At 43.1% G+C, this 27,854-nt stretch overlaps 1 protein-coding gene and 1 long non-coding RNA gene across 3 annotated transcripts in view; both read left to right on the top strand.

The window, feature by feature from the left end:
• The window catches only part of LOC148127445 (uncharacterized), a 475,162-nt gene that overhangs the window by 128,168 nt on the left and 319,140 nt on the right, over positions 1-27,854 (top strand). The window lies entirely within an intron of this gene.
• POLI (DNA polymerase iota) lies at positions 88-27,776 on the top strand. Of its 2 annotated transcripts, none has more exons than XM_026715065.2 (10): positions 88-540; positions 2,573-2,698; positions 6,066-6,230; positions 13,701-13,853; positions 18,134-18,370; positions 19,747-19,925; positions 21,384-21,475; positions 23,169-23,302; positions 25,490-25,692; positions 26,920-27,776. In XM_026715065.2, the coding sequence occupies exons 1-10, from the start codon at positions 429-431 to the stop codon at positions 27,592-27,594; spliced, it is 2,076 nt and encodes a 691-aa protein (XP_026570850.2). In that variant the 5' UTR covers positions 88-428; the 3' UTR covers positions 27,595-27,776. The 2 variants fall into 2 exon arrangements, with proteins under 2 accessions (XP_026570850.2, XP_087783617.1); XM_087927491.1 differs by having other exon boundaries at positions 386-613.

Below are 27,854 nucleotides of genomic sequence, written 5' to 3'. Positions count from 1 at the left end.
AGCGAATTGAACTCAACGGAAGCGCCTGCACACTTTCGTTTTGCGCGTCAAGCCTTTGCGAGGAAACACGTGACTTGTTCCTGGGCCACTCTGAACCCGTAACTAACCCTAAGGGCTGAGTTCGCACGACCAGAGGGCTAAAACGATCCTAACTAGTCGCTGGTGAACGTGTGAACCCGCCGAGAGTGAGTCGCAGGCTTCAAAGAAAGAAGTTCAAAAGTGTCTTAAGCTAGGCCGGCCGAACGATCCGGAACCGGTCCCCGCATTCTCATTGGTGCGAGCGGAGAGAACAGAAGGATGATTGGACGGCTCTCCTCTTAAAACTCCTCCTTCCAAGGCTGGGCGTCTGAGTTCGGGCTCCGGACAGAGGCGGAGCGCCTTGGCTGGTCTGACCTGAACCGCCGGCGTTGCGTAAACGCCGCGCGAAAATGGAGGACTCGGAAGGCGAAGAAGGGGAGGAGACTGAGGCCGAGTGGCTCTTGCCGGGACCCAGCAGCGGACTCCAGAGAGATCCTCCTGGGGCCGTAGAAGGAGTCTCGCGTAAAGTCCTAGGAAATCTTCCTTCCACCGACTGCCGCGGGATCTAAGGCAGCCTTGGCCCTGTGGACTAGGAGTAGGGCAATAGCAAGGGAGCTAAGACCGGGCTGGGGTTGGGGGTATAAGTACGAATAAGTACGAGAGAGAGAGAGGAGAGGGGGAAGGAGAGGGGGAGGGAGAGAGAGAGATGGGGAAGTGGGGAGATAGAGAGAGGGGGAGATACATAGGGAGGGAGAGAGAGAGGGAGATAGATAGGAAGATGGGGGGGAGATAGATTGGGAGAGAGATAGAGAAATAGGGAGATGGGGGGATACATAGGGAGGTAGAGAGATAGGGAGAGAGAGAGGTGGGGAGGTGGGGAGATAGATAGCAAGGGAGAGGGGGAGAGAGAGAGGGAGATACATAGGGAGGTAGAGAGATAGGGAGATAGAGATAGGGAGAGAGATAGGGAGAGAGGGAAGGAGATAGAGAGTGGGGGAGATAAAGAGATAGGGAGAGAGAGAGAGAAATAGGGAGATGGGGAGAGAGAGATAGGGAGGGAGGGAGATAGAAAGGGAGGGAGATGGGGAGAGAGAGAGGGAGGTACTGGGGCCCCAATCTAGCCAAAATTTTACCTAGTAGGTTATGTGAGTCTAGGCCAAGTAGTTTTATAGTTCAGTGTGAGGTAGAAATTCAGAATAAATAAATGAAAATAACCTTGTCTCTGTGCCTCCCAATTCTGTAGTTGATATCAATAGTGCATTGGAGCTGATGGAAGATTTTCTTTTTGGAAAAAAAAAAGGGGAGGATTTTTCAGGAGGCATCTTCAAGGTCAGAGTTAGGAAAAGGGCAGCAATAGAGTTCCCTGCTTGCCCAAATGGGAAAACAAACCAGGATGCTTCCTGGAATTTTGCCCACTCCTGGGAAAGAGCAGGAGAGATCCTAAGTGTTGTTTTTACTAATGTGTGATTGACATTTCATCAGCTTTCTGCATCCACTCAACACTTTGAAATAGACACTAGTGGCCATGGCTAGGTTTGCTCTGTACGCTTGGCCAAAATGTAGTTGGCTTCATTGTAATTCCTTGTGCTGTAGAAATGCAGAAATCGAAAATTATTCTACAGGCTGAAGCCTGCACTTCCGTGGAAAGGAGTAATAATATTTCCCTCCAGATGCAAAAAAAAAAAAAAAGTTGTTTGTAACTGTTTGTATTCACACAGAGCTTGTTTACCAGGCTGGTTTGTTCAAATAACCCAGTTGCTGGGATCAATTGTCATTGAACAGGGGTGTCAAAGTCATGTCATACTGTGGACTTGACATATTGCAACTTCCCCCTTCACTAAAATGGGGGTAGACATGGTGCATCCAGCCCGTGGGTTGCGAGTTTGTCATTGAACAATATAGAATAGAATTCTTTGTTGGCCAAGTGCGATTGGACACACAAGGAATTTGCCTTGGTGCAAATATTCTCTGTATACATAAAAGAAAAGATACATTCGTCAAGAATCATCAGGTACAACACTTAATGATAGCCATAGGGTACAATAAGCAATCAAATCATGGTAGGAAACAGTCGATATAAATCGTAAGGGTACAAGCCACAAAGTTACAGTCATACAGTCACAAGTGGGAGGGGATGGGTGATAAGGAGTAATGAGAAGATTAACAGTAATGGTAATGCAGACTTTGTAAGAGTTGAACAGTGTTGAGGGAATATCTTACAACTGGGCCATAGACCAGCCAACTCTATTTACAAACTTGCACATGAGATGGGAAGATCCTTGGGATGCTTGAAGTTGATAGAAAGAAAATCACGTATGAACTATGGAGTGGTGTTTTAAACTGAAAACTACGAATAGACATTAAAGCAATGTAGGGTTTAATTTAACCAATAATGTATTGCTGTTAAAGCAGTCCAAAATTCAGCATCCTGATTTGAAGCCCAAACAGAAGTGATTGTGGCTATGCTGAGTGATGTGTTAAAGAGGCTGGAGATTAAGAGGTAATATGAAACAGGCTGTTTTTTTTTTTTTCTGAATGTCAAATTTGTTTGCAGGTTATCCTGGCCAAGCCGTGCCTAAAGGAAATGCTTGGAACCGAATCATTGTGCATCTGGATTTGGACTGTTTTTATGCCCAGGTAGAAATGATCTGCGATCCTGAATTAAGAAGCAAACCTTTAGGTAATTTCAGAAAGTTGGTGGGGAATGCTATTCCACAGGAAATGTTGTAGAGTCTCTATGCCTGAACTTCTTATGAGGAAACAAGCAAAATATATTTTGTTTTCTGTCATAATCAAGATAGCAGTGTTTGTTCTGGTTTAGCAATTCTTGTTGGCTGATGTGATGACCCAGAGCACGGCACAAAGGAAACACAGTAAGATAATCACTAGGAGTCCCTTTATTAGCTCCAACTTTGCCCGCAATGTCCTGGTTACCTTCTGGCTGGAGAAAAACTCTCCCAGGAACAGCCTTTGGCTGCAGAGAATCAAGGTCAACAAAACCTATAAGTCCAATCAAGGCCAAATGAGGTAATTAGTCTGGCAGGGCAGGAGCAAGAATTCCAGACGTGAAGGCACGGCAATAACTCAACACGGTTGGGAAGGTGCCAGGAACACAGATAACCAAAGTCAACACAAGATAAACTCACATTTGCTCCCAACAACTTGCTGCACGCAACTTCCTTCTTTATACACTGTGTTCCCAGCTGCAGCTAATAAAGGGAATCAGGACCCTTTGCTCCCCCATAAGCCACGCAACCCACGTTGCTCTCTTCTCTGTTCCTCCCTGCATGCCTAAGATGAAGAGGGGTGGACCTGGGTCTTCCTCTGAACTTCCTCTCCCTTGTTCTACCTCTCCTCTGCTTTGCCGAGATGACTTTGCCCTTCCCCAGTTTCCTCCCACAGCCAATGGAGCCAAATTCCCACTCCCTGTCAGCTGTTCGTCTTCCTTCTTGGATTCAGAATCTGACAAGGGCATGACAGCTGAGTTAATCATTAGGGCAGGATTCACACAGCATACTAATCCATAATGTGGCTTATTTGGTTCTGGCTTCATATATGACCCAGTCAACAGTCTAGGTCTAGGATTTAGTGTGCGGTCCATTGTTGCTTATTTAGTAAAAATCTGGTTAACACATAATAGAGTATGTTGTATATAATGCAACTCAGTTACTTGATTTGAAATGTCAACTGGATTCAGAAAACTAGGTCAACCTACTCAGATGCTTCAAACCATTTTGAGAAAAAAGGGCTGAGTTTTCAGTCTGATTCAGAAAAGAGATTCAGTTCTGAAATTCAATCAAAGTGAAACTCTGTGTGTTTTCAATTTCAGTCCTGGACAGCTATCAGAGCCAGATTGCCCACTTCAGTGTGGGACTGCTTCTCAACACTGAGAACAGTCTGTTTCAGGCTTGAAATGATACAAATGTTTTCTATCCCCGCTGTTTGAGTGCCCGGTTGAGCGGCATGGTGGCCTAATGGTGAAAACACCCACCTCCCACTCGGAATGTTGAGAATTCAATCCAAGGGTGTGGCAGATGTTTCTCTCCCAGGGTGCAAAGGGATAAAATCTGCTGTGAACTTCCATGTTGACGTCAGGAATGGCATCCGGCCAGTAAATGCTCAGCTCCTCCATCCAGTTGTCTGGACTCTACTCCAAATCAATTTCGGGGTCATAAAAAGGGAGTTTTAAAAAGGCTGGTATAGCGAATAAGGCATTGGAGTAGAGGGGAAACACTACTTTAGCTCAGGAAATCACACCTTCTCAGCCCTTATTAAGAAGATTATAACAAACCATTTGTGAAAATCTTGCAAGAAAATTGAATGAGCTTGTTAGGAATGAAGAGGACTCGAAGGCAAATAGAGACCTCCAATAGACCTACTGACAGCAGCCCATACACTTGTATACAAGCTAAGTAGTGTAACGTTATGAGGTGTTTTTTTTTTTATTTAGAAGTGCTTAGTTAGGAGGCTAAGTGTACATGTTGCCTGCAAGATACAATAGTTGTTTAGGAATTTTTTACACCCTAAATACCTGCAGTTTTTCTCGCTGCATAAACAATCGATGATCTAGAACAGGGATGTCAAACTCAAGGCCCGTGGGCTGAATGCAGCCCGCAGGGTGCTTAGATTTGGCCCATGGGGAGGGGGGGACACTGGAAATAGCAAAGGACCCACTCATGGTGCCTCTGACAGTGAAAACGGAGCTCATGTTCTGACCCAACCCTGTTATCCACAAGAAAATCTCAAACAAACGCAGCAACTCAAACCTACACAGCTTTAATCTGCAAATAACTTCTTTGTAGATAAAAGATGGCTTGCAGCCAATTAGTCCAACCAGAAATCGACAGAATTCTTCAGATAAGCCGGAGTCTTACACACACCTCGACAGAATTCTTCAGATAAGCCGGAGTCTCTACACACAATGCTGGGTCCTTAGAGCGTTTTTGCCTTTTGCAAAGGAAAAAACCTTTTGAAACCAGGCTTATATTCCCTGGAGGGAGAATACTCCTGAGTCGCCTATGCTGCTCCAGCTGTTCTCTTCTACGAATCATCCTGCGCTCACGTGCACTTGGCACAGGCTCCTCGGGAACCTCCTCATCACTGCTGCCAGCTCCCACAATCCCTGAAGGCAGCAGTCCATGGTCCCGGCCCCTCATCTGAGTCCTCGCTCTGCTCCACCATCCGCACCTGCTGCCAGCTAACCACAACAGCTCAGGAGGGCCACATGCAGCCCTCCCGGATTCCATTTTTGCTGACAGAGGGCAGCAGATGGATCCCACCAGCCCCGCCAGGGCCACCACAGATGCCCCCAACATGAGTGATGTTGAGTGTCAACTCATAAAATATTTCTATGGTCTTTTTAGATTTGCCAACAAAAAAGGAGGGGGGAGCAGTGGGCAGCTTGCATTCCATAAATGTTTTCAAAGATAGTTTCTAGGTGACCGAAGTTTCTGCCATGCAAAATTCTAACTGGAGAGTATGATTGATGACTCTTGGCTATGGATGTGTCCTATTCCTCTCCAGAGGAATATGTATTATGATGCACCCAGAGGGTGGCGGATAACCAGTGTCAAGGGTGACAATGAATGATGTGTCTCAGAGTTGGCTATACCCAGGCTGTGCCGGCATGTTTACTCCTAATAAATCTTCTTTAAGTTTTGGAAGTTCAGCTCGAGGCTCATGATTTAAATGGGGGAAACTGCCGGAGCCCTGACATTGAGCTGGCCATGCCCACCCGGCTATGCCCCCTCCCCAAGGTCAAACACAACCCTGATGCAGCCCTCAATGAAATTGAGTTTGACACCCCTGTCCTAGAACTTCTTAATTGTACTAATCAGCATTTGGCCAGGGCAGTCTTTGATTATATTATTATATTATAATAATTATAATTATATTATTCATCCTTTGGCACAGAAATGGGAAAAATTGGACTCGCAATGGTATATGTAACAGGATCTACTGTGATACGTACTGTGATACGTACAAACTATGGAAAAGTATTTGGCATGAAGTCACCTGTTATTCTTAATTGCTGTGTTTGCACCTAGGTGTGCAGCAGAAATACCTGGTAGTCACCTGCAATTATGAAGCCAGGAATTTTGGTGTGAAAAAACTCATGGGTGTGAAAGAAGCGAAAGAAAAGTGTCCGGATCTGATACTGGTTAATGGAGAAGATCTGACTAAATACAGGGAATTCTCTTACAGGGTTACAGGTACTGCTTTGATTTGATCCTTGGAACCCTGGAAAATGTTTTCTTGGGGTTTAGTTGCAATACGCCCTCTGCACCTAGAGACTATAAGTAGTCCTTGACTTACAACCACAATCGGCACCAGAAACTCAGTCACTAAGCGATATGGTTCTTAAGCAAGTCATCATCCATGCTTGATTTTATATACTTCTGTGGCATGGTCATTAAGCGAATTCTACTTGGAAACCACTTGTAGACTTTGTGCTTGAGGTGGGGCGGGGGGGAGGAGGAAACTTTGATTTGGAGTTTTACCAGTTGGATAGATTTGTTGTTATAGAAATGGCTAGTTTAAACTATTGTGTGAAAGTAAAAAAGTTGAGGTTTGATGCCAGTGCCTTATTTTACTGCCTCAAAGGGAGTCTGAAATCAATGCCTTTTTTCCTCTTCCCCCCTTTTTTCCACACTTTTCCCTTCCCTTTTCCCCTCCCTATTTTTTCCTACTTTTGTATTTTTTTTTGTATGTTTTAACATAAACTAATAACAGTGGTTAAATTCAGTGGTTCCACCTTTATCCACTAACTTTGCTTGTCAAAAGCCAGCTGGGAAGGGCACATATGGCAATCAGTAAACTCAAAGGTACTGCAACTATTGTAAATACACACCAGTTGCCATGCACCCAACTTGTGATCACATCAGGGCTGCTACCAGTTTGTATGTTCATTTTAAATCTGGTTCACCAAACCAGTAGTTGCAATGGCTGGCTGGCCTCGTCTACCCTGCCCCTCCCCTCCCAGGAGTCTTCACGTGGCCCATTTTGGATCCCAGGTCAGTGCAAGGCCCACACGGGGGCTCAGGGAGGATGAAAACTGGGCCCCCGGGCAGGGGGGAAACGGGCCTCCCAGAGAGTCAAGGAAAGTCTCCAGAGCTCAGAGAGGTGAAAAATGGGCCTCCCGGAAGTTCCGGAAGGCCGGAAACAGTTCTGGAAGGCCAGAAATGGGCCCATTTCCGGCCTCCACAGAGCCTCCAGAGCCCAGGGAGGCCATTTTGACCCTCCTGGAGACTCAAGGAAAGCCTCCAGAGCCTGGGGGGGGGGCAAAAATGGGCCTCCTGCCATGATGCAGGAGGCTGGTTAGGCCACACCCACCATGGTCACGTCCATCCAGCAACCAAGCAGAGAACCAGTTCCTAAATTTTTTGAAGCCCACTCTTGGATCATATGACTTTGGGGATGCTTTGATGGTCATAAGTGTGAGGACTGCTCACAAGTCACTTTTTTTAGTGCTACTGTAACTTCAAATGGTCACTAATGAATTCCTACATCTTTCCTTATTTTAATCCTACCTAGTGCTAACTCATAAAGCATGATTTATAAGTCACAATGGCTGAGTACACATTCCATATTAAATCCAAACTAATAAAAAACAACCCTGTGGTGTGGTTTAACATATTTAAATCTAGCCATTAAGGATGTAAACGTGAATTATCATTTAACAAATCATGCCAATCCAGACAAGTATAGCTTATTCATAACACGGTTTGGTAAACTATGAATTAGCGCATGTGAATCCAGTCCACGGTCACCGAATCTTGTGGTCTTGTTCCTTCAAACGTTTTTGACAAATTTCTAGCAAGCTTGATGTCACCGTTCACCAGAGGTTTATCAAGAAAGAAGGAGGTGTGGAAAGACTACAGGAATTCCTCTTTCTGCTCCCACTTTTGTTACACTTTGTGTAATCAAGCTAGGAGGCCTAATTGAGGATTTCCCTGAAGGAATTTACTGTGTATTATTATTATTATCTTTACTGTCAGAGTACAACATGTGTACAATGAGACTGGCTTAGCCTCTCTTCATGCACCACCCCACAACACAACTCACAGTGAGGACAGAAGTCCCTAACCAAAGGAATGATGTCATAGAAGTATGTTCTGAAGTATTGTCCCTTAAGTTCAACTGGGTTTCTCAGCAAGGGGTCAATCTGTTCAGAGCAGAGGTGGCTGTTAGGAATATAAGTCACCTAACAGGTGGCCAACTTTGTAGACATGTTGCTCTGACCCAGCCTTAGCAGAAGCAAGAAACTCCTTGTCATGAAAAACCACTCTTTATATACCTCTTGTGAATTAATGGCATTCAGACTCCAAAAAGTCCAGGCAATAGTCCTTCAAGGAGTTAATTGCAGTACAGACCTTATCAGTTCCTTGCAATAATTGCAAGGCCTTGAGCTCCCAGTCGAAAGGCTGCAAATTAAATTCTGGCAGGCAGTCTTTGTGGCACAAAACACAATGACCAAAATCTTCAGAAATACGAACTATTGTCTCCTACGACAACCATTCCCCTTTCCTTCTATTTATTCCCCAGACAGGGAGGGGCCATTCAGTGTCCACATGTGCTTTGCTTCCCGAGTCAATTCCTTGTCCTCTGTTGTTCCCCTCTCCTAACAGCTCTGTGCATACACACTTCTGGAACAGGCCCCAGCTGTTCTTCCTCGCTCATATTAGCCTCCAAAGGCAGCTGCCTCTCTGGTGGCTGGGAAATGTCGGGCGGCCCTGGCTCTATCTCTGCGTCCGACAGAGCCTACCCTTGACTCCAGAACTGGCCCAAGTTCCTCACCAACCTCCTCATCGTCCGATTCTGCCGCCAGATGCACTGGCATCTGATGAGCCACAGCACATATTTCTTATCTTGTTTGTATTGAATTGAGTCTCGGTGGCGCAGTGGTTAGAGTACAGTACTGCAGGCCATTTCTGCTGACTGCCAGCTGCCTGCAATTTGGCAGTTCAAATCCCACCAGGCTGAAGGTTGACTCAGCCTTCCATCCTTCCGAGGTGGGTAAAATGAGGACCGCAGATTGTTGGGGGCAATATGCTCACTCTGTAGAACCACTTAGGGCTGTAAAGCACTATAAAATGATATATAAGTCTAAGTGCTATTGCTATTTCAACAGGGCTTGTTCCTTTTAAACTCAGGATGGAAGCTCCATATGAGATTTGCTTAAATCAGAAATCAGCTTCCATTTTGGGATCCCGACTAAAGTGATTTTTCTCAGGAAGAGGCCCATGAGATGTAAACTGAGGAAAGAGGCACTGGGACATCTTATAGTGGCCTTTATTTGGGGGCAAAAGAATCTTTTCTCAAGCATCTCAACAATTTTGAGTGTTCATTGTGTATATATATATATGGGGGAGGGGAGAGCATGAGATAAAAATGAAAATTGTATCTCCGCCTTCCCAAAGTACAAATGAAGTTGAGGATGACTCAACAAGAGGTTAAACATTGCAACATCATAAAACACCGTAAACCTGTATAGTCAGAACATGGATCTCATTGGGCTTATCGTATACCTGTATAGTCAGAACATGGATCTCATTGGGCTTATTGTAAACCTGTATAGTCAGAATATGGATCTCATTGGGCTTATCAAATGTTTGCTCAAATGCATTATTAAAATAAAACAGAGCTTGAAGAAAGAGATTTCTAAAGGAAATCTCTGTAGGTGAAAAGCTCTGTAATCACCATTTGATGGGAAATTGAATAAAATGATAAAGGTTAGTACACACTCTGGACTAATTTACACAACTGGTTATGGTTAACTTACCCATAATTTGTTTGACTCAGTTTCCTGGATTTGCACCATATAGTAGTCCTCTACTTATGACCTCACTTGAGCCCAAAGTTTCTGGTTTAAGTGAATTTTGCCCCGTTGTCTGACTTCTCTTTTGCCACAGTTGTTAAGTGAATCTGGCTTCCCCATTGACTTTGCTTGTCAGAATGTTACAAAAGGGGATTGCATTACCCCAGGACTCTGCAACCGTCGTAAATATGAGTCAGTTGCCAAGGCATCTGAATTTTTATTTGACCACGTGGATGCTATAATGGTAATAAGTTGAAAAATGGTCACAAGTCACTTTGAAATTTCAAACAGTCACTAAACAAATTGTTGTAAGACAAGGACTACCTGTATACTGAAGTATAAAACTAACCATTAAAATTTTATAAAACCATGCTAGATTAAAATGTGTCTTTCTGGTTTGTGGTCCATGTTTTTGGGTGGGTGTGATTAAGGATAGATTTATCGACTGGTATGTGGCTACTAAGAGTTGACAACAACTTGATGGCACGTAATCAATATTTTGTAAACCAAGTCATTAACCAGGGGTCTTCAAACTTGACAGCTTTAAGACTTGTGGACTTCAACTCCCAGAATTCTCCTCCAGTCATGTTAGCTCAGGAATTGTGGGAGTTGAAGTGCACAAGTTTTAAACTTGCCAAGTTTGAAGGCTTTTGCGTTAAGCCATAAACCAGGTTTTTCAACTCACATTAGATTCACACCTCAGGCTAACCTACAAACCAGTCACTTGATCTGAAAATATAGAGAGAGACTTTTTAGATAGAGGTGTTCTGTGCATAGTATACATTAATAAAGTTATGAGCTGTCAAACTCATATTCCATTGAGGGCCGCATCAGGGCTGTGGTTGACCTCGGGGAGGCCTGACTGGGTGGGCATGACCAACTTGATGCCACTCACTGGGTGGGCGTGGCCGACTGGGTGGGCAGGGCTAGCTTGATACCACTCCCCAAACTGCTGGCATGTTTCCTCTTCGCCCTGGGTAGACCAGGCCGAAGCCACACTGACCCGATGTTTCCTTTTCATACAGGGTAAATTGGGCCAAAGTGATGCGGGCCAACCTCATACATTTTCCACGATGGCCCCCGAGCCAGATCTAACCACAGGGCCTTGTGTTTGACACCCCTGAACTATGACCTCTTCTGAATGGGATGAGACTTTAGTTCAGATCTCCTGAAGTTGTCCCAAGACAAGACTACAGTTTTACAGAAAGCATCTCTTACATATGCTCCAGAATGTCCCGTATGGCATTGGCCTGTATCTCATACGATTAGATCTATAGAGTTTGACCTCCCAGGCACTTCAGCGATTCATTTATCAGATTGTATCTTTATGGGTGAACCATGCTAAACCTCACTAAACCACTGTTGAACCTCATGCAATCACATTTTCAGTGAAAAATTGCTGAACATTAGATGCAAGCGATCATCCCTGCATATCTTCTGTAGACCTGGGCAAGGAAGATGTGATGACCCGGAGCATGGCACAAAAATAACAAAGTCACCAAAATAGATAAATTCCCTTTAATGCCTCCAACTTGGCTCCCAATATCCGATTATCCTCAGCGGGAGATCAAACTCTTCCAAAAACAGTCTACAAAGGGAAGAAATGCAGTCTGAATGCAAAATACAGATAAAGTAGAAATAAAAAAAAAACCAACACAAATCATGCTGAAGTAATTAACAGGGCAAACCAGGATAATAACTTGCAGACTTCCAAAAGATAACGAGGCACATACAGTTGGGATGCCAAAACCCAGATAAGCCTCAACAAAGATAATGCACTCTTTGCTTCCAGCAACTTTGCCATGCGTAGTTTTCCCTTTTAAACTGTCTTCCCAGCTGCAGCCCATGAAGGGGATCAGGGCCCTTTCCTCCCCCACAAACCAAGTTGCTCCCTTATCCATTCCTCCCTGTGTGCCATAGGATGAAGAGGGTGTGGCCTGAATGCCCAGCTGGCCTGTGCCTTTTCCCAGTTTCCTCTACAGCCACCATAGCCACATTCCCACTCCCTGTCAACTGTTTCACCTCCCCCTCAGAATCAGATTCCAACTGCAGCATGACAGAAGACATTGTGGATTGATTTGCCTCAATGGTGTGCTGGAGGGTTCCAGTTCTTAAAGGGCCAACATCTCATGCAGTGTATCCAATAGATGCCTCTAGCAAGCATCTGAGCATCTTTTGGCTCCTGAATATTGGGACAAGCCCTGAATCGAAACAAACTAATATAACAGTTTTGTATTTTTTTAAAAAAAAAAATAGATTGGAAGATGATCATGTGACCCTGGGACACTGCAACCGTCATAAATATGAGCCAGTGGCCCACATCTGAATTTTGATCACGTGATCATAGGAACGCTGCAAAGTTCTTCACTGAAAAAAGGCCATAAGTCACTTTTTAAATTGCCCTTGTAACTTTGAATGGTCACTAAATAAGCTGTTGTAAGTCAAGGACTACTTGTACATTTAGTTAATCGTGCCTCCTATGTATGTTTATGGCTCAGCTTATTAAATAGTTTAGTAGCATATAATACTTTGTACAATGCTAAACTAGAATATGGTTTGCTTGGGTGAGAGTTCAGGGTATATGTGAATTCATAGCCTTCAGTTTATAACCAGTAGCCTGTATTGTGTGAATTCAAACCAATTGTAGCCCTTTAATAGCCTTTGTTTATTAAAATGTGGTTTTTTTATATATTTAATATCTTTATTGCACAATTTCTATATTTAATTGGAAGAAAAATATGGACATTTTAAACTATATTTAAAACTCAGATAACAGATAATCAGAGTTGGAAGGGACTTTGTAGGTCATCTAGTCCAAGCCCCCGCCCAAGCGGGAGACCCTACACCATTTCTGACAAATGGCAGTCCAATCTCTTCTTGAAAATCTCAACTGATGGCGCTCCCACAACTTCCGAGGGCAACTTCTGTTCCATTGGTTGATTGTTCTCACTGTCAGAAAGTTTCTCCTTATTTCCAGGTTAAATCTCTCCTTGTTCCGTTTCCATCCATTATTCCTTGTCTGGCGTTTGGGTGCTTTAGAAAATAGCTTGACCCCCTCCTCTCTGTGGCAGCCCCTCAAATATTGGAAGACCGCTATCATGTCTCTCCTGGTCCTTCTCTTTACTAGACTAGCCAAGCCCAGTTCCTGCAACCGTTTGTTGTATGGTTCAGCCTCCAATCCCCTAATCATCCTAGTTGCTCTTCTCTGTACTTTTTCTAGAGTCTCAACATCTGTTTTATAATGAGGTGACCAACTCTCTTAACCCAGTGCTATATAGTAACAACTAGCTCTATACCCATGTTCACTAGAAAACTATGTGATCTGGCTTAGTTTTGGGGGAGAAAAATAAGGGGGGAAAAGTGTGCCTCTGCCTTCCAGCATCCATCAGTATTCATCTGGCTAGCATCCTGTCAGTGTGTGTGAGTTGAGGGCTTTTTGGAAACTGAAACATGGAAACTGAGACAATATTTGCTGTGTGAGCAAAAAGGAGACAGCAAAGAGCCTGGGCGTGGCTTAGCTCAACTGTTCTGTACTAAAGCTGGTTGCTGCTGTGAAACTAAAACGGAAACTCCTCTCCTCTGCTTGTGTTTTGCATTTGGAACAGATTCCTTTTCAGGTGGGGAGGGGGAGTAGAACTCCTTAGCATCAGACCGTGTTAATAATAATATAGGAAATATTAATGCTCTGATGGTCATTTCAAAAAATCCTTTCATAGTGAGTACCTAGAAGCCAAGAGGAACATACATGCCAAATTTCAAGATTTTAGGCTTTATGGTTCTGGAGATTTTGTGATGATATGTGAGTGGTATTTCGCTTTTATATAGAGAGATTATCATCTTTCTTTCTTTTTTTAACATTTTACAGAATTGTTAAAAACATTTACTCCACTGGTAGAAAGACTGGGATTTGATGAAAATTTTGTGGACATCACTGAACTGGTCGAAAGGAGACTGACAGAGTGGAAAAAAGCAAGCCTTCCTAACATCTCTGTTTCTGGTCATGTATATAATAATCAGAGTAAGTACTTTTTAAAAAACCTGTGATGACCCAGGGTGGGATACAAAATAAACACAGTCACAAAAACAGGTGAAGCCCCTTTTATTCCTTCACTTTGCTTCAAAGCTCCAAATATCCTTGACTGGAGACAAAAAACCTCCCCCACAAGCAGTTACAAAAAGGAAGAAATGTCATTTAAACTAAAAATGCCAATAAATTATAAAGAGTAAAAACAACACAAACCACACTGAAGCAATTAAGGGAACCCAGGCAAGATAAGGGCTTGAAGACGTCCACAGATATCGCAACACAAACTGGGAAGGACGCCGAAGTCAGGGAGGAATGACAGACTAGAGATATTTCCACGCTTTGTTTCCAGCACTGGCCCATAAGCATGTCCGTTCTTTTAACCAGTTCTCATAGCTGCAGCCCATGAAGAGAATCAAGGCCCTTTCCTCCCCTGTAGATCACACCATTCACGTCTCTCCCTTATCCTCTCCTCCCTGCGTGCCCTAGGATGGAGAGGGGATGGGCCTTGGTCTTCCTCTGACTGCCCAGCCAGACTTTGCCCTTCCCCAGCCTCCTCCACAACCTCCGGAGCCACACTTCCATTCCCTGTTGGCTGTTCCTCCTCTCCCTTGGAGTCAGTCTCCAATAGGGGCATGACATAACCACAGTATCATATTTGCACACCAGATCCCACAATAATGCTAGGTTGATAACAGAAAGCACATTTCCAGTATAGAATGACATTCAAGCTTGACATATAGGTAGTCCTAGGCTTACAACAGTTCCTTTAGTGACCGTTCAAAGTTACAATGGCACTGAAAAAAAGCAACTTATGACCATTTCTCACACTTATGACCTTTGCAGCATTCCCAGGGTCATGTGATCAAATTCAGACACTCGGCAACTGGTTCATATCTATGACTGTTGCTGTATTCCAAGATCATGTGATTGACTTTTGCGACTTTCTGACAAGCAGAGTCAATGGGGAATTCACTTAACAACCGGGTTATTAACTTATCAACTGCAGTGATTCTCTTCACCACTAAGGCATCTTAAAATGGGACAAAACTCACTTAACAACAGAAACATTGGGCTCAATTGTAGTTGTAAGTCAAGGACTACCTGTATACAGATAGTGCCTGACTTACAACCACATTTAGAAACCATTCAAAGTTACAATGACCCTGCAAAAATGACTTACGATGGGTCCCTGCACTTACGACCACTGCAGCATCACCAAAGTCAAGTGATGAAACTTTGGTTGCCCTTGGCAACTGACCTATATTTATAACAATTGCAACATCCTTAGGGTCATGTGATCACCACCTGCAACCTTCCCCGCTGTCTTCCAGCAAAGGAAAGTATCAGCTTTGGAAGCCATATCAGCGCCAGATGCTTCCACACTGCCACATTCTTGAGCCTGGGAAAATGGGAGGGGGGAATTTATTGGAGTGTATGTGGTTAGACCCAGAGGAGTAATACCTCCTTAAAAAAAAACTTTGGTCCAGCTGCCCCACTGGTAGCACCTCGTAAGGGCCCCTTTCCAGGGTTACAGGAGAGGATGGTCCACAGTTTTGAAGGTGGGAGAGGGCTTTGTGCCCCCAATGCCAGATAAAATGGTAGAACCATCTTCTAGGATAGGGGTCCCCAACCACCAGTCCCTAGACCGGTACCGGTCTGTGGATCATTTTTTACCGGGCCGCAAAGCTTGGGCGCCGCCATCTTGTTTCAACGGCACTTCTGGGTTTTCAGTTGCTTCCGGGTTTTTGTTTGGAAAGCTGTGTTTGGGTGCTCACAACTTAGTTTCGTCGAAGAGGGGGGGGCGGCTTCGAACGAAGAGCCGTCCCGATGGCGGTGGAGTCTCGTGTTACTCAGGTACCGGTCCGTGGAAGAATAAATAATTGTGAAACCGGTCCCTGGTTCAAAAAAGGTTGGGGGCCACTGTTCTAGGAGAAGGAAAACTCTGATTTCAAACCTCGTGGGAAACCTGTTTTTGAACCATTGGCATCTGGCAGACAGTACAGAATAATAAAAACAAGGACAAATAGGCTGAAAAACAGCTTCTATCCCAGGGCAGGAGCTCTTTTGAATTCTGCTGTATAGTGCAGTGTTGGTGTGGTGTGTGGGGTTTTTGGTTCAATGTGGGGGGGGTGAAGGATGTGTGTTTGTGTTTATTTTCATGGTCATGATGTGCACTGAAGATGGTGTTTGATTTCATTGTACGAGGTGCAATGACAATAAAGTAAACTAGCTAAATGAACTAGCTAAATATGAGCCAGCAGGGTACAGCAGCATCCAAAAAAGCTAATGCTATATTCACAGAGGGATACAATCAAGATCAAAGTAAGTACTAATAGCACTCTATAAAGCCTTAGCAAGACCACACCTAGAGTACTGCATCCAGTTTTGTTCACCACATTATAAAAAAGATGTTGAGACTCTAGAAAAAGTACAGAGAAGAGCAACCAGAATGATTAGGGGACCGGAGACTAAAACATACAATGAACGGTTGCAGGAACTGGGCATGGCTAGTCTAGTGAAGAGAAGGACCGGCAGAGACATGATAGCGGTCTTCCAATATTTGAGGGGCTGCCACAGGGAGGAAGGGGTCAAGCTATTTTCTAAAGCGCCTGTAGGCCAGACAAGGAATAATGGATGGAAGCTGAGCAAGGAGAGATTTAACCTGGAAATAAGGAGAAACTTTCTGACAGTGAGAAAAATCAACCAATGGAACACTTTGCTCTCGGAAATTGTGGGAACACCATCACTTGAGACTTTCAAGATGAGATTGGACTGCCATTTGTCAGAAATGGTATAGGGGCTCCCGCTTGGGCAGGGGTTTGGATTAGATGACGTACAAGGTCCCTTCCAACTCTGATTATCTGTTAACTAACAGAATGTGGCAGTGTGGAAGCGTCTGGTGCTGATATGGCTTCCAAAGCTGACACTTTCCTTGCTGGAAGTCAGTGGGGAAAGTTACAGATGGTGATCACATGACCCTAAGGATGCTGCAATTGTTATAAATATAAGCCTTGTGGCTATATCTATGATTGGAAAAGGCTTCAGGAGTCAAAATCCGGAGCTGGAGTCCCAGAAGCAGTTCGTGACTATGTACAATCACGTTCTGGTAACTCCTGCGATGCAGCTGGAACTAATCGTATTGGCTCTGCCTTCCATTAGACTATTCCAGTGAGGTGGAGATGGGGGAATCTGCTGCTTGGGTAACAGTTTGTCCTCCATATTAAATTATACAGGCCTCGTGCTCTGGAGAGAACACTCCAGCTTTGCATACAGCATTGAAACAACATGGGAAGTGGTAGTTACCGGTTTCATAGCACGATACCATAGTCTCTTGTGACTGAAGGATGCCAATTCAAAATGTGGTTTACATCATAGCATTCTTCTTCTAAGTCAAGGTCATGTTATTTCTGCACCTGGCTGAGGAGTGGTTGAGGGAACATCTCAAGTTGGGATGGATGGTGATTGGGGCATGTGATGCAATGAGCGGGTACAGGGGGTGGATTTGTAATATTTTACTTATTGGAGGGAAACCCGGAACTTTCAGATTTAGGATTTCCTAGATGTGCCAGTTTACTATTCTTCTAAACGGAACCTCTGAGAAGATGTCAGTCTCGGAGTTATTGGTGGGAGTTGAGATTTTCTGGAATGCTAACAGAAAGTCAGTGGGGGGAAACTGGATGCAATTTACTTAACAATTGGGGATGTAAATGGAGGACTAGTTGTACAGATATTTGGCAACTGACTCATGATCCTCATTTCAACCCTGAACTACAAATATTCTCCTTTATTGGTAAGAATAAATCTGCCAGGTGATCTCTTAAGACTGTGTTGGTGATCCTATGCCACAAGTGCCGGAAGTGGCACACAGAGCCATTTCACCCGGCTCACGAGAGGTCGCCCGGAAGAGCCCCACTGTGCATGCATGCGAGCTGATTGTCGGGTATCTGGTGTGCATGTGCAGGGGGTAGAGGGTGGCTGTGCGGGAGACACACGCACATGTGCAGGTGTGTGATGTGCGAGGGGGAAATTGCACGTGCATGCTCAAAGATGCACAGCACGTGAGGAGGGAGTCACATGTTCAGATGCATGGCGTGTGAGGGGGGTCACATGCGCATGTGCAGAAGGCACGGAGGAGCAACACATATTGCCTTCTGGGTGCTGGCATGCGAGCATGCACAAAGGGGCATGTGCGCAATCATCGGCACGGGAGCTGAAAAAGGTTAGCCACCGCTGTCTTAAGATTTCGTCCCCCCGCCCTCTTTCCTACACAGCTGTTGATTTTCATGACCCGATGCACAGGAGCCTAGCTATGGGATCTCAAATTGCAGAGGAGATGAGAGGTGCCATGTGCAGCAGGCTTGGGCTCACGGGCTGCGCAGGAGTGGCCACCAATAAAGTCCTCTCCAAGCTGGTCTCTGGGACCTTTAAACCAAATCAGCAGACAATTCTTCTGCCTGAGAACCGGCAGAACCTGATGGCCAGCCTTAGTCACCTAAGGAAAATACCAGGTGAGTTGACCTTGAGTTTGGAAGATAAGGTTGGGCTTGGCTTGAGAAATATTGTACCTTTTTTTCAACGTAGGCTTGTTTACATTTGATGTGTTACTATCTTGTAGATCAGGGGTGTCAAACTCAAGGCTCACGGGCTGAATCCAACCTGCAATGTGGTTGAATCTGGCCTGCGAGGCCATCCTGGTCTACCCAATGCATAAAGGAAAGATGGCCACGCCCACCCTGTTAACCACGCCCAATCAGACAGCCACACCCACTCAGTTGGCCATAGCTGCCAAGGTCAACTACAGATCTGATGTGGCCCTCAATTAAATTGAGTTTAACACCCCTGTTCTAGATGAAATTAAGATAACATTCAATGAATACCGGACTTTAATGTTGTCAGTGTATGAGAGTTCATAAATTGGAAAAGACACGTAACAGGTCAGCCAATGGGGACTGTTTGATGACTAAAAAACAGCCCCTGTTGTGAGCCACGTCAGATGGCTCGGAGCCTAGACGTGGCTTAGAATAATTGGGCTGTATATATAACAGTTGGATCTTTGCTTCTTTGTTTATATTGCTTCTGTGATTATGACTTCTGGATTCTTCTGGTTCTGATTTTTGCTGCATGGGTATTGTATACATGCATCATACGATATATTATTGTATGTAAAGAAGTTTCTTCTATAAATGAATCCTGCTGAATTATTTACTTGTGCACTGGTTGGATTGCTACAAACTCTTAACAAATATGCCCGTTTTAATATGGATTGGTGTGATTTCTTTAAACTTAGATGTGATTGTATTGTTAATATCTCTGTGCTAAAAGAAAGTTGGAAGTCACTTTTGTTACATTTGTTTGATGTATTTTGTTAACTTGTTTTGTCACTCCCTTTCCCCTTTGTGTTAGTTGGTATTTTAATGTACAGTGTCTTAAGTCCCACTTCAGGCATGAAAGCCACTGAGCCATGGTAGCACAGTGGTTAGAATGCAGTATTGCAGGCTAATTCTGCTGACTGCCAGCAATTCGATTCTCACCAGCCTCAAGATTGACTCAGCCTTCCATCCTTCCGAGGTGGGTAAAATGAGGACCCAGATTGTTGGGGTCAATAGGCTGACTCTGTAAAACCGCTTAGAGAGGGCTGTAAAAGCACTGTGAAACGGTATATAAGTCTAAGTGCTCTTGCTATTAAAACCTAATAAAGATATTATAATAAAAAAGGAAAATACCAAGTAAGATGAGGAAACAAATAAACTTGCTTTGGCTTTGATACATGCAGATAGGTGAAACGAGAGCAGGCGCCTTCCAGTTCTATATGAACTTCATTTTAGGGCGTGTGAGAATGATTCGTCTGGAAAGCTGTTATAGCAAACTCTCTTTTCTCGTGCAGGGATTGGCTTTAAAACAGCAAAGCGCCTCCTGAATCTTGGGCTCTGCACTGTGCAAGATCTCCAAGACTGTTCAGTTGAGATTCTGGAAAAAGAACTGGGAATTCCAGCTGCACATCTCATCCAAAAGCTCAGTTGGGGAGAAGACCATTCTCCAGTCATCCCATCAGGAGCTCCTCAGGTACAACTGAAAACTGTATCTGGAGACAAGAATTGCCCTGTCCCTTATGTCTGATAATTCTAGGCAAACTGGGGTTTTCCAGATGTGAAGACTATATACTGTAGCTTCTTGATTTCTCACTCAACAAAGACCAGGATTGTATAAATCAGACTTCAGAGAATTGGTGGTCCCATGCATCTGGGCAACTATCTTGAGAAATGTTGGACGTGCATAAGTGCACCATCGTGCCTCCCGTCCCTGTCCTATTGTCCCCATTTAATCATACCTATTTTCTGTATTCTTACTCATGTTTATACTTATACCTATTATTTTGCAAGAGACTGACAAATCAAATAAATAATTGAATGGACAGTTGCATTTCTCAGGAAGAGATCCTACATGCCCACATATTGGACTAAACAATTGTGGTTTGTTTAGTTTGGGCTTAAGTGGTTGCATGAACAAAGCTGTTGTGAGTTTATAAGCCATAGTTTATAACAATGCATAAGTATTTTTTAAAAATTGAAACTTCCATTCATGTTTTTAAAGACTGGCTGATGTGCCTTGATATATGACCTAGTATGCTGGAAAGGCAGTTATGATTTATTGAATAAACCAAGATTAGCATAAAGCCAATCAATTTTTTGAAATACATTGATCCTTCCCCCTACATCTCCTTCTCATTAGAACAGTAAGTATTGTAAGAAATTAGCACCCATCCTCTCTCCTAGAAAATTGAAATAGCCTAGGAAATATTAAAAAGGCAGAATATTTCCTCTAAAAAGAGAAGCAGAAATTCACCTCAGAAGCAGAAACTCACTCCCACCTTTGTTAATGGGTGGGCCATTAAGGCCTGGGCCACAATACTTTACATAACAAAGATCTGCAGGTAAAGCTATAGCAATTGCTAAAAGCCCTTTTAAGGGCATAAATCGTCCAGCAAGGCCCAACCAAGCTTGGAACTCAGGACAGCCTACAAGGGTTGCCCCTGCATGGCCCCATGGGGGTCTGACAACCAAGAATACAAGCTCAAATTCAAATCCCAACAGAGGGTATAAAACCCAGCCATTCTCAGCACCTCAGCCCTTTTTATTGATCTCTTCCTTTTCACTCTGGAGCTCCAAGCCATGTGGTCCTGATATTAAACCTTCCAAACAGCCTCCATGTTTTCAGTGTCTTTTTCCCCACTTGGAACTGAACCTAGAAGGATATTTCTCCCAACAGTATCTTATCTGTATTTTAATAAGAATAGAGGATTAATCAGAAAAAAAAATGTGTTTGATGAATCCAATTCACTGTTTGAAATACTGTAATATAATTTTATTGCATGGTACTTCTGAATTCTTGAAAAGGAAACATTGGTGTCAGAAAAATCAACTGAATTTACAAATACACGAATGTCTGCTGCGTATGTGACTTGTGCATTTACTGATCTAAATTATTATATTCATTGTTTTATTTTTAAACACTATACTACAGTCTCTCAGTGATGAGGACTCCTTTAAAAAGTGCTCTTCTGAACCAGAAGTTAAGAAGAAAATTGAAGAATTGCTCACTAATCTTCTAGACAGGTGATTTTAACTCAAATAGTTCCACAATATTTGGGGTTTGAGCAAGGTTTTGAAACTGGGGGCTGCATTGTGTATGTGTGAATATATAGAACGGGTGAAACAGTGGCACAATGAGATCACAAGTAAATATTCAGTTCCTTTTTTTAGTTATTTGCATACTAAATGCTTCAGATTTACACACTTTCCTCACCAGTGGTTCCTTCTGGTGGGGTAGTAATCCTTCACCTCAGGTGGCCTGGCAGGAGCATGAGAAAGGATCACCTGCAAATCCTCAAAACAATGTAAATTTCTGTTCTGGGGGGCTGGGTTTCCCTCGGGTGAAATTCAAAAATTTTTCCCTACTGGCTCTGTGGGCGTGGCTTAGTATAATAGCAATAGCAACCAGAGGTGATTTTTTACTGATTCAAATTATCCTTACTACCTCTCCCGAACTGGGCAAAGATGATTGAATTTCACCCCTGGTTTCCTGGCATATTTCTTGAGCTATGGCACAGACCACAATAGCAGAGAATTATACCCAGCATATATTAATTAGTTCAAGGAAGCCAGAATTAAGCAATAGCAACAGCACTTAGACTTATAGACCGCATCACAGTGCTTTACAGCAGTGGTCCCCAACCTTTTTTGTGCCGCGGCCCGGTACCGGCATCACAAAATCATCCGCGGCCCGGTACCAGCATCAGCACGCATGGCAAGGCGAGCCAAGCGACTGGCCAGCCAGCCGTCCCCCGCTTCTCCCCGCCACCTTCAACTCCTCCTTTGTACCTGTGTCGATGGGCTTCGGGACGGCTTCGGGACGGTCGCTCGGCTCGCCTTGCCATGCATGCTGAAAGAATCCTCGCACCTTAGTTTTGTTCGAAGCCGCCGCCCCCTCGATGAAACTAAGGCGCGAGGATTCTTTCAGCACCCAAACGCCGCTTTCTACCTGGAAAAGCTCACCGGAAGCACTTTTTCATCAAAACAAGATGGCGGCGCCCAGCAAACCGGCGGCCCGGTAGAAATTTTTCCACGGACCGGTACCGGTCCAGGGACCGGTGGTTGGGGACCCCTGCTTTACAGCACTCTCTAAACCAGGGGTGTCAAGCTCAAGGCTCACAGGCTGGCCCTGGCCCACAGAGTGCTTAAATCTGACTCGTGAGGCCAGCTTGGAAATATCAAAGTTTTGGCTGGCAGAGTCCGGCAAGAAACATCTGTCCCATTTTCTCTCCACTCCCCACCCCCACTTCCCATCCTCCCCACCTCGGCTGGCCCACGGAGGAAAACTACAACGCTGATCCAGCCCTCGAAGAAATCCAGTTTGACACCCCTGCTCTAAGCAGAGTCAGCGTATTGCCCCCACCAATCTGGGTCCTCATTTTACCAAACTTGAAAAAGATGGAAGGCTGAATCAACCTTTGAGCTGGTCAGGATCGAAAGAATCAAAACGCCTGGCCAGGTGAACAGAGTTAACCCGCAATGCTGCATTCTAATCCCTGCGCCACCACAGCTCATTCACCGCTCTACAATCTAATGATCTTCCTTACTGCTCCCTTTGTTCTGCAAATTGTTCATTTAAGAGGTTATACTTGTTGGTGAATTGCCAATTGGCATTAATGCTTGACATAGATGGGGAGGGAATACTTCTCTGTTTCTTGAGCCAGGCCAGACTGAAATGTGGACACCTTGGTTGTTGATGGCTCCGTGTTTTCAACAGGTTGTACAAAGATGGCAGAAAGCCCCATACCATCAGATTAACCATCCGCCAGTATTCTGCTACCAATAAATGGTTTAATCGGGAGAGCCGTCAATGTCCAGTTCCATCTCACTTGGTCAAGAGGATCGGTTCAGGTAACTGTATCTTCTGGGCCTTAATTTCCTCCTTTGACTTGATGTCCAAGACAGTTTATGAAGAGGGTATATTGCTTTTTTCCCCCACTCTCTTTTTTAAAAAAAATATTTTTAAACATTTTATTAAACAAAACAATTGAAAAAATTGAACATGGTGAAGTCGGTTTGATGTGATTTTGAGTCAATATCGCATTTATATACATATACATATACATATACATATACATATACATATACGTGTATGGCATTCAGCTTTGTTCAGGTATTTTCCCACGTCATTGTAGTTGTGCTTTTAAAGTTGTAGCAACGTTTCAGCAGAATCTCATCTGCCATCGTCAGGCTTCTGATGATGGCAAATGAGATTCTGCCGAAACGTTGCTACAACTTAAAAGCACAACTACAATGACATGGGAAAATACCCGAACAAAGCTGAATGCCATACATGTAAGTACCTGCGAAAACTTAAGAAAACATACATATACATACATACATACATACATACATACATACATATTCCTATAAACAGTTATTCAACTGTATACATATATACATTTGTTCATTCATATAATACATTTCTAACATCATTCGTCGTCTTTTCATCTCATTCAATCATTTACCCTTTCAACAACTCCTTTCCAACTTAAGACTTCCGTTTCTGCTCCCACCAATGATAGAATTTATCCAAAATTGCGTAGTATGCCGATTCATCTTTGTTTTTCATTTCTAGAGTTAACTTGTCTATAGTAAGATTTTGTTTATTACGTCTTCTTCACTTGGTATAACTGTCTCTTTCCAGTTCTGGGCAAATGTTATCCTTGCTGCAATAATAATGTGTATAATCAAATAAAGTTCATCTTTCTTATATTTTTTGACATAATTCATAATAGAATTCTGGTAGGTGATCTACTTTAAAACCCAACATTTCCTCCAGCCACTTCCCCGTCCTAAGCCAATACTCTTGCGCTTTTTTGCATCAGCACCACGCATCCTTAAGTCTTTTCTTCTGTATGTCATTCTAAGCCAAAAATAAAATAAAGGATTCCTTTTAGACAACAAGAACTGATAGGACACGGCAACAAAGGTGGCAAACAATTGAGTTTGAAAGTTTTATTACTCAGATGATGTATTTTACAGCATACAGTGATTCAGGATGTCCCATAAACAAAACTGAATTGACATGAAAAATTGTCCTTTCTTTTTTCTTTTTTTCTCCTTAGCATTCTGCCAAAAATAGCAGCACTCTTTCTCATTCACATAACATGCAGCACTAAGACTACATATATCAGCTTTTGTAACTGGCCCCTTTCAAATGTCTTAGGATTGCAACTCCCAACATTGCTAAGACTCTACTGTCTTGGAATTCTGGGAATTGTAGTTCCATCATATCTAATGGGTTGTAGGTTGCCCATTGAACAAGTCTTCATTTGAAGCAGATGTTCATGTTACTCATTTGTGCATCACCCCAGATCTTCAGCTGGTGCTCCAAGACAGAGTAATGTCCAATGTACAGAAAGTCCATTGCTTTATTTTACAAAGTCTTGTCCCAAATTCTCATTGCTTTCCTTGCCTCTGTTAGCCTCTTTCCTCTCAAGTTCACTGTCTCTTTGTCCATGGAGATCCTTCAACCTCTGTCTTTTCAATCCCAGCCAACCTGAACACTTTCTTTCATAGAAACTAGATCAGCCTGCTTGGGAATGTCGATTTTTTAAGCTCCTTAAGCTTGGAGAACAAGAATTCAGTTTGTCAGGTGCCAGCAAGTTCCCAGTTATTTGGCGCTTGGAAATAATCACTACTCAAAGGCATTCATTGTTACTCATCGTCTTCCCAGGGCTATTCTTGCAGGTTGGAGTCTTTACTGATTTCACAGTGTTGATGTCCCAGCTATTTCTTGCCTTTTAATGAGGGATCCTTGGTGGTCTCTGAGGTTAGACGTTGCATTACCCAAACTAGATAACATCAACAGTGCACTAGCAAGAAAGCAATCAAGTTCAGAGGGAACTCATTTCAACCCTGAGCTCCAAATGTTCTTCTTTCTTGGTAATTTTAACCATGCCTAAAAATCCCACCTATTTCCGCATGTCTGTGTCTGTTTGTCTGTCTGTGTCTGTGTGTATATAATGTGTCTGTGTGTGTATGCTTGTCTTCTTGAATAAGAGTCTGCTTACATGAATTTTTATTTATTTCCAGAGGACACCAGTGTAAAAGCTGACCTCGTTTCCATTCTTATGAAACTGTTTCGAAAGATGATCAATGTTGAGGTCCCATTTCATCTGACTTTACTGAACATTTGCTTTTCCAATCTTAAGGACCCACCAGCTTCGTCCAAGGAGTCTATTCAATTTTATTTGAGTCAGTCATCACCTTCTTTAAGCTCCAACAAAGTTCTTCACGTAAGTTCTACACTTCTTAATATACATAGAATCCTTGATTTGAAGCCATTCGTTTAGTATGGTTCAGAGTTACAACACCGAAAATTGTGACTTACAACAGGTCCTCAAACTTATGACTGTTGCAGAATCACATGATCTAATATCAGGCACTCGGCAACTAGCGTTTTATTTACAGCGGTTGCAGTGGCTCGGGATAATGTGATCATTATATGCAATCTTCTCAGTTGGCTTCTGACAAGCCAAGTCAAAGAGGAAATATTAATCCTTGTTTATATTTTTGATCTTTCCTGGCTTCCAACAAGTTATAAAACTTTCCCCATATTTTGTAGTAATCAGAATCATTCTTATTTTTTAATTCTTGTGTCAATTTATCCATTTCTGCACAGAACCAAATTTTCCTAATTATTTCTATTTCACCTGGAGTTCCTTTACATTTCCATTTTTGGGCATAAACTAATCTTGCAGCCGTGATTACATGGATTATTAAATATATTATATCTTTGTTGTATTTTCCCACATTAATTCCCAACAAGAAAGATTTAGGTCTATATTCTACTTTAATTTCACACATCTCTTCTAACCGTTTCTAGATTTTCTACCAGAACATTTGAGCTTTCTTACAATTTCACCATAGATGATATGTTCTATTTTCCTTGTTACACTTCCAACATATAGGGGATATATTTGGGTACATTTTAGCCAATTTAGATGGTGGAGAATTAAAAATATTGATTATCAGGCTTGTTTGTCTGTCTCTACCTAGGTGGATGAATTGGTTTGCTCCTAGTCTGTGACAGTTTTATAGGTGTCCATGTCTGCTCCTTCCCACTTTTCGATTAATATGCGTTAAATATTACAAGAATATTTGAATACATATTCAAACATACAGATACTATGTGAGGGACCCACAATTTATCATGCATATATGATTGTAGTACAACAAGTGGCGCGGTAACCCAGACGTGGAGCTCTCATCTCATAATCATGAGGCTGTGAGTTCAATCCTAGGTAGAGGCAGATATTTCTCTTGGCACACTGAGAATATATTTGCTGAATATAACTCCGCATTGGCAACAGGAAGGGCATCCAGCCAGTAAACACTGAGCTCCATTCAGTTGCATAGATTTCATCCTGCAAGGGGTTATGGGTTTGTTAAAAGGAGATGATATGATTGTAGAATTATTCTCTTTTGCATGTAGTTTAAAAGAGTTCTCATTTGCTATGTAGACAACAGAAGACAGAAACTCAGAAAACACAAGGATGGAACGTCAAGGGGAAGACAGTGATGTTTTATCAGAAGAGAGAAACACAAGATGTGTCCAATCTCAGCTCCACACTCCTTGTCTGCCAAAAGCAAGTGATCTTCAATGCCCAAGTCCACTACTTCCTGCTGGAATAGATTATGATGTGTTCAACCAGCTTCCAAGTGACATTAAGGAGGAAATATTCTCTAGTCAAAAGGTTAGAGATTCCACAGAGACTTTGTGGAGCCAAAGAAGATCTGAACTGGGGGAAAAATCACCATGCCATCCAAAAATGAAAATAAGCTCTATTTCCCTACATTCTGGAGACCTTGGTCAAAGTACTAGAACTCTGGCATTTTCTGGCATTGCACCCACAAACGAAGAACCACCAGTGGAAAGGCAAAATCCCCATGGAGAAGGTTCTTCCCAAAATCATTCAAGCCAAGGATCAAAAGTGGCCCTTCCTCCTTCTGTGGATCCCAAAACTTTTTCTGAGCTGCCTGCAGAGATGCAGAAAGAACTGCTAACCGAATGGAAGAGTCAAAAGTGTGCTTCCAAAATGCATGCCAGCAAAGTTGTGACACTTAAAGGAACCAAGAAAGGACAGGCGTCCTCTCCAGGGTCAAATAGTTTACTACGCTATTTCAAACCAAGATGACTACAATTTGGTGGAGAGACTAAGCTTATGTATCTGGAGATAAAACCTTTCTTCAAGCAAAGGTGTGTTTAGGGCTGGGAAATTTGACAACCGTCACTGCAAATATATTGTAAACGTATCAAGGTGGGAAAGCAAAGTCCACATGTCTACATATTTGCAAATAAAACAGACCTCCTGTACAATTTTGACACTTACATTCCTGAGCATGAAAATGGTTTACCATAGAATAAATGTCCCTTAAAATTTGAAGAATGGGTAGA

The sequence above is a fragment of the Pseudonaja textilis genome, chromosome 2, assembly GCF_049901715.1.
Source record: "Pseudonaja textilis isolate UNSWEBS1 chromosome 2, rPseTex1.2, whole genome shotgun sequence".
Classification (NCBI taxonomy): Eukaryota; Metazoa; Chordata; class Lepidosauria; order Squamata; family Elapidae; genus Pseudonaja; species Pseudonaja textilis.
Note: the sequence above shows the minus strand (reverse complement) of the source record. Positions and strands in the feature narration are given on the sequence as shown.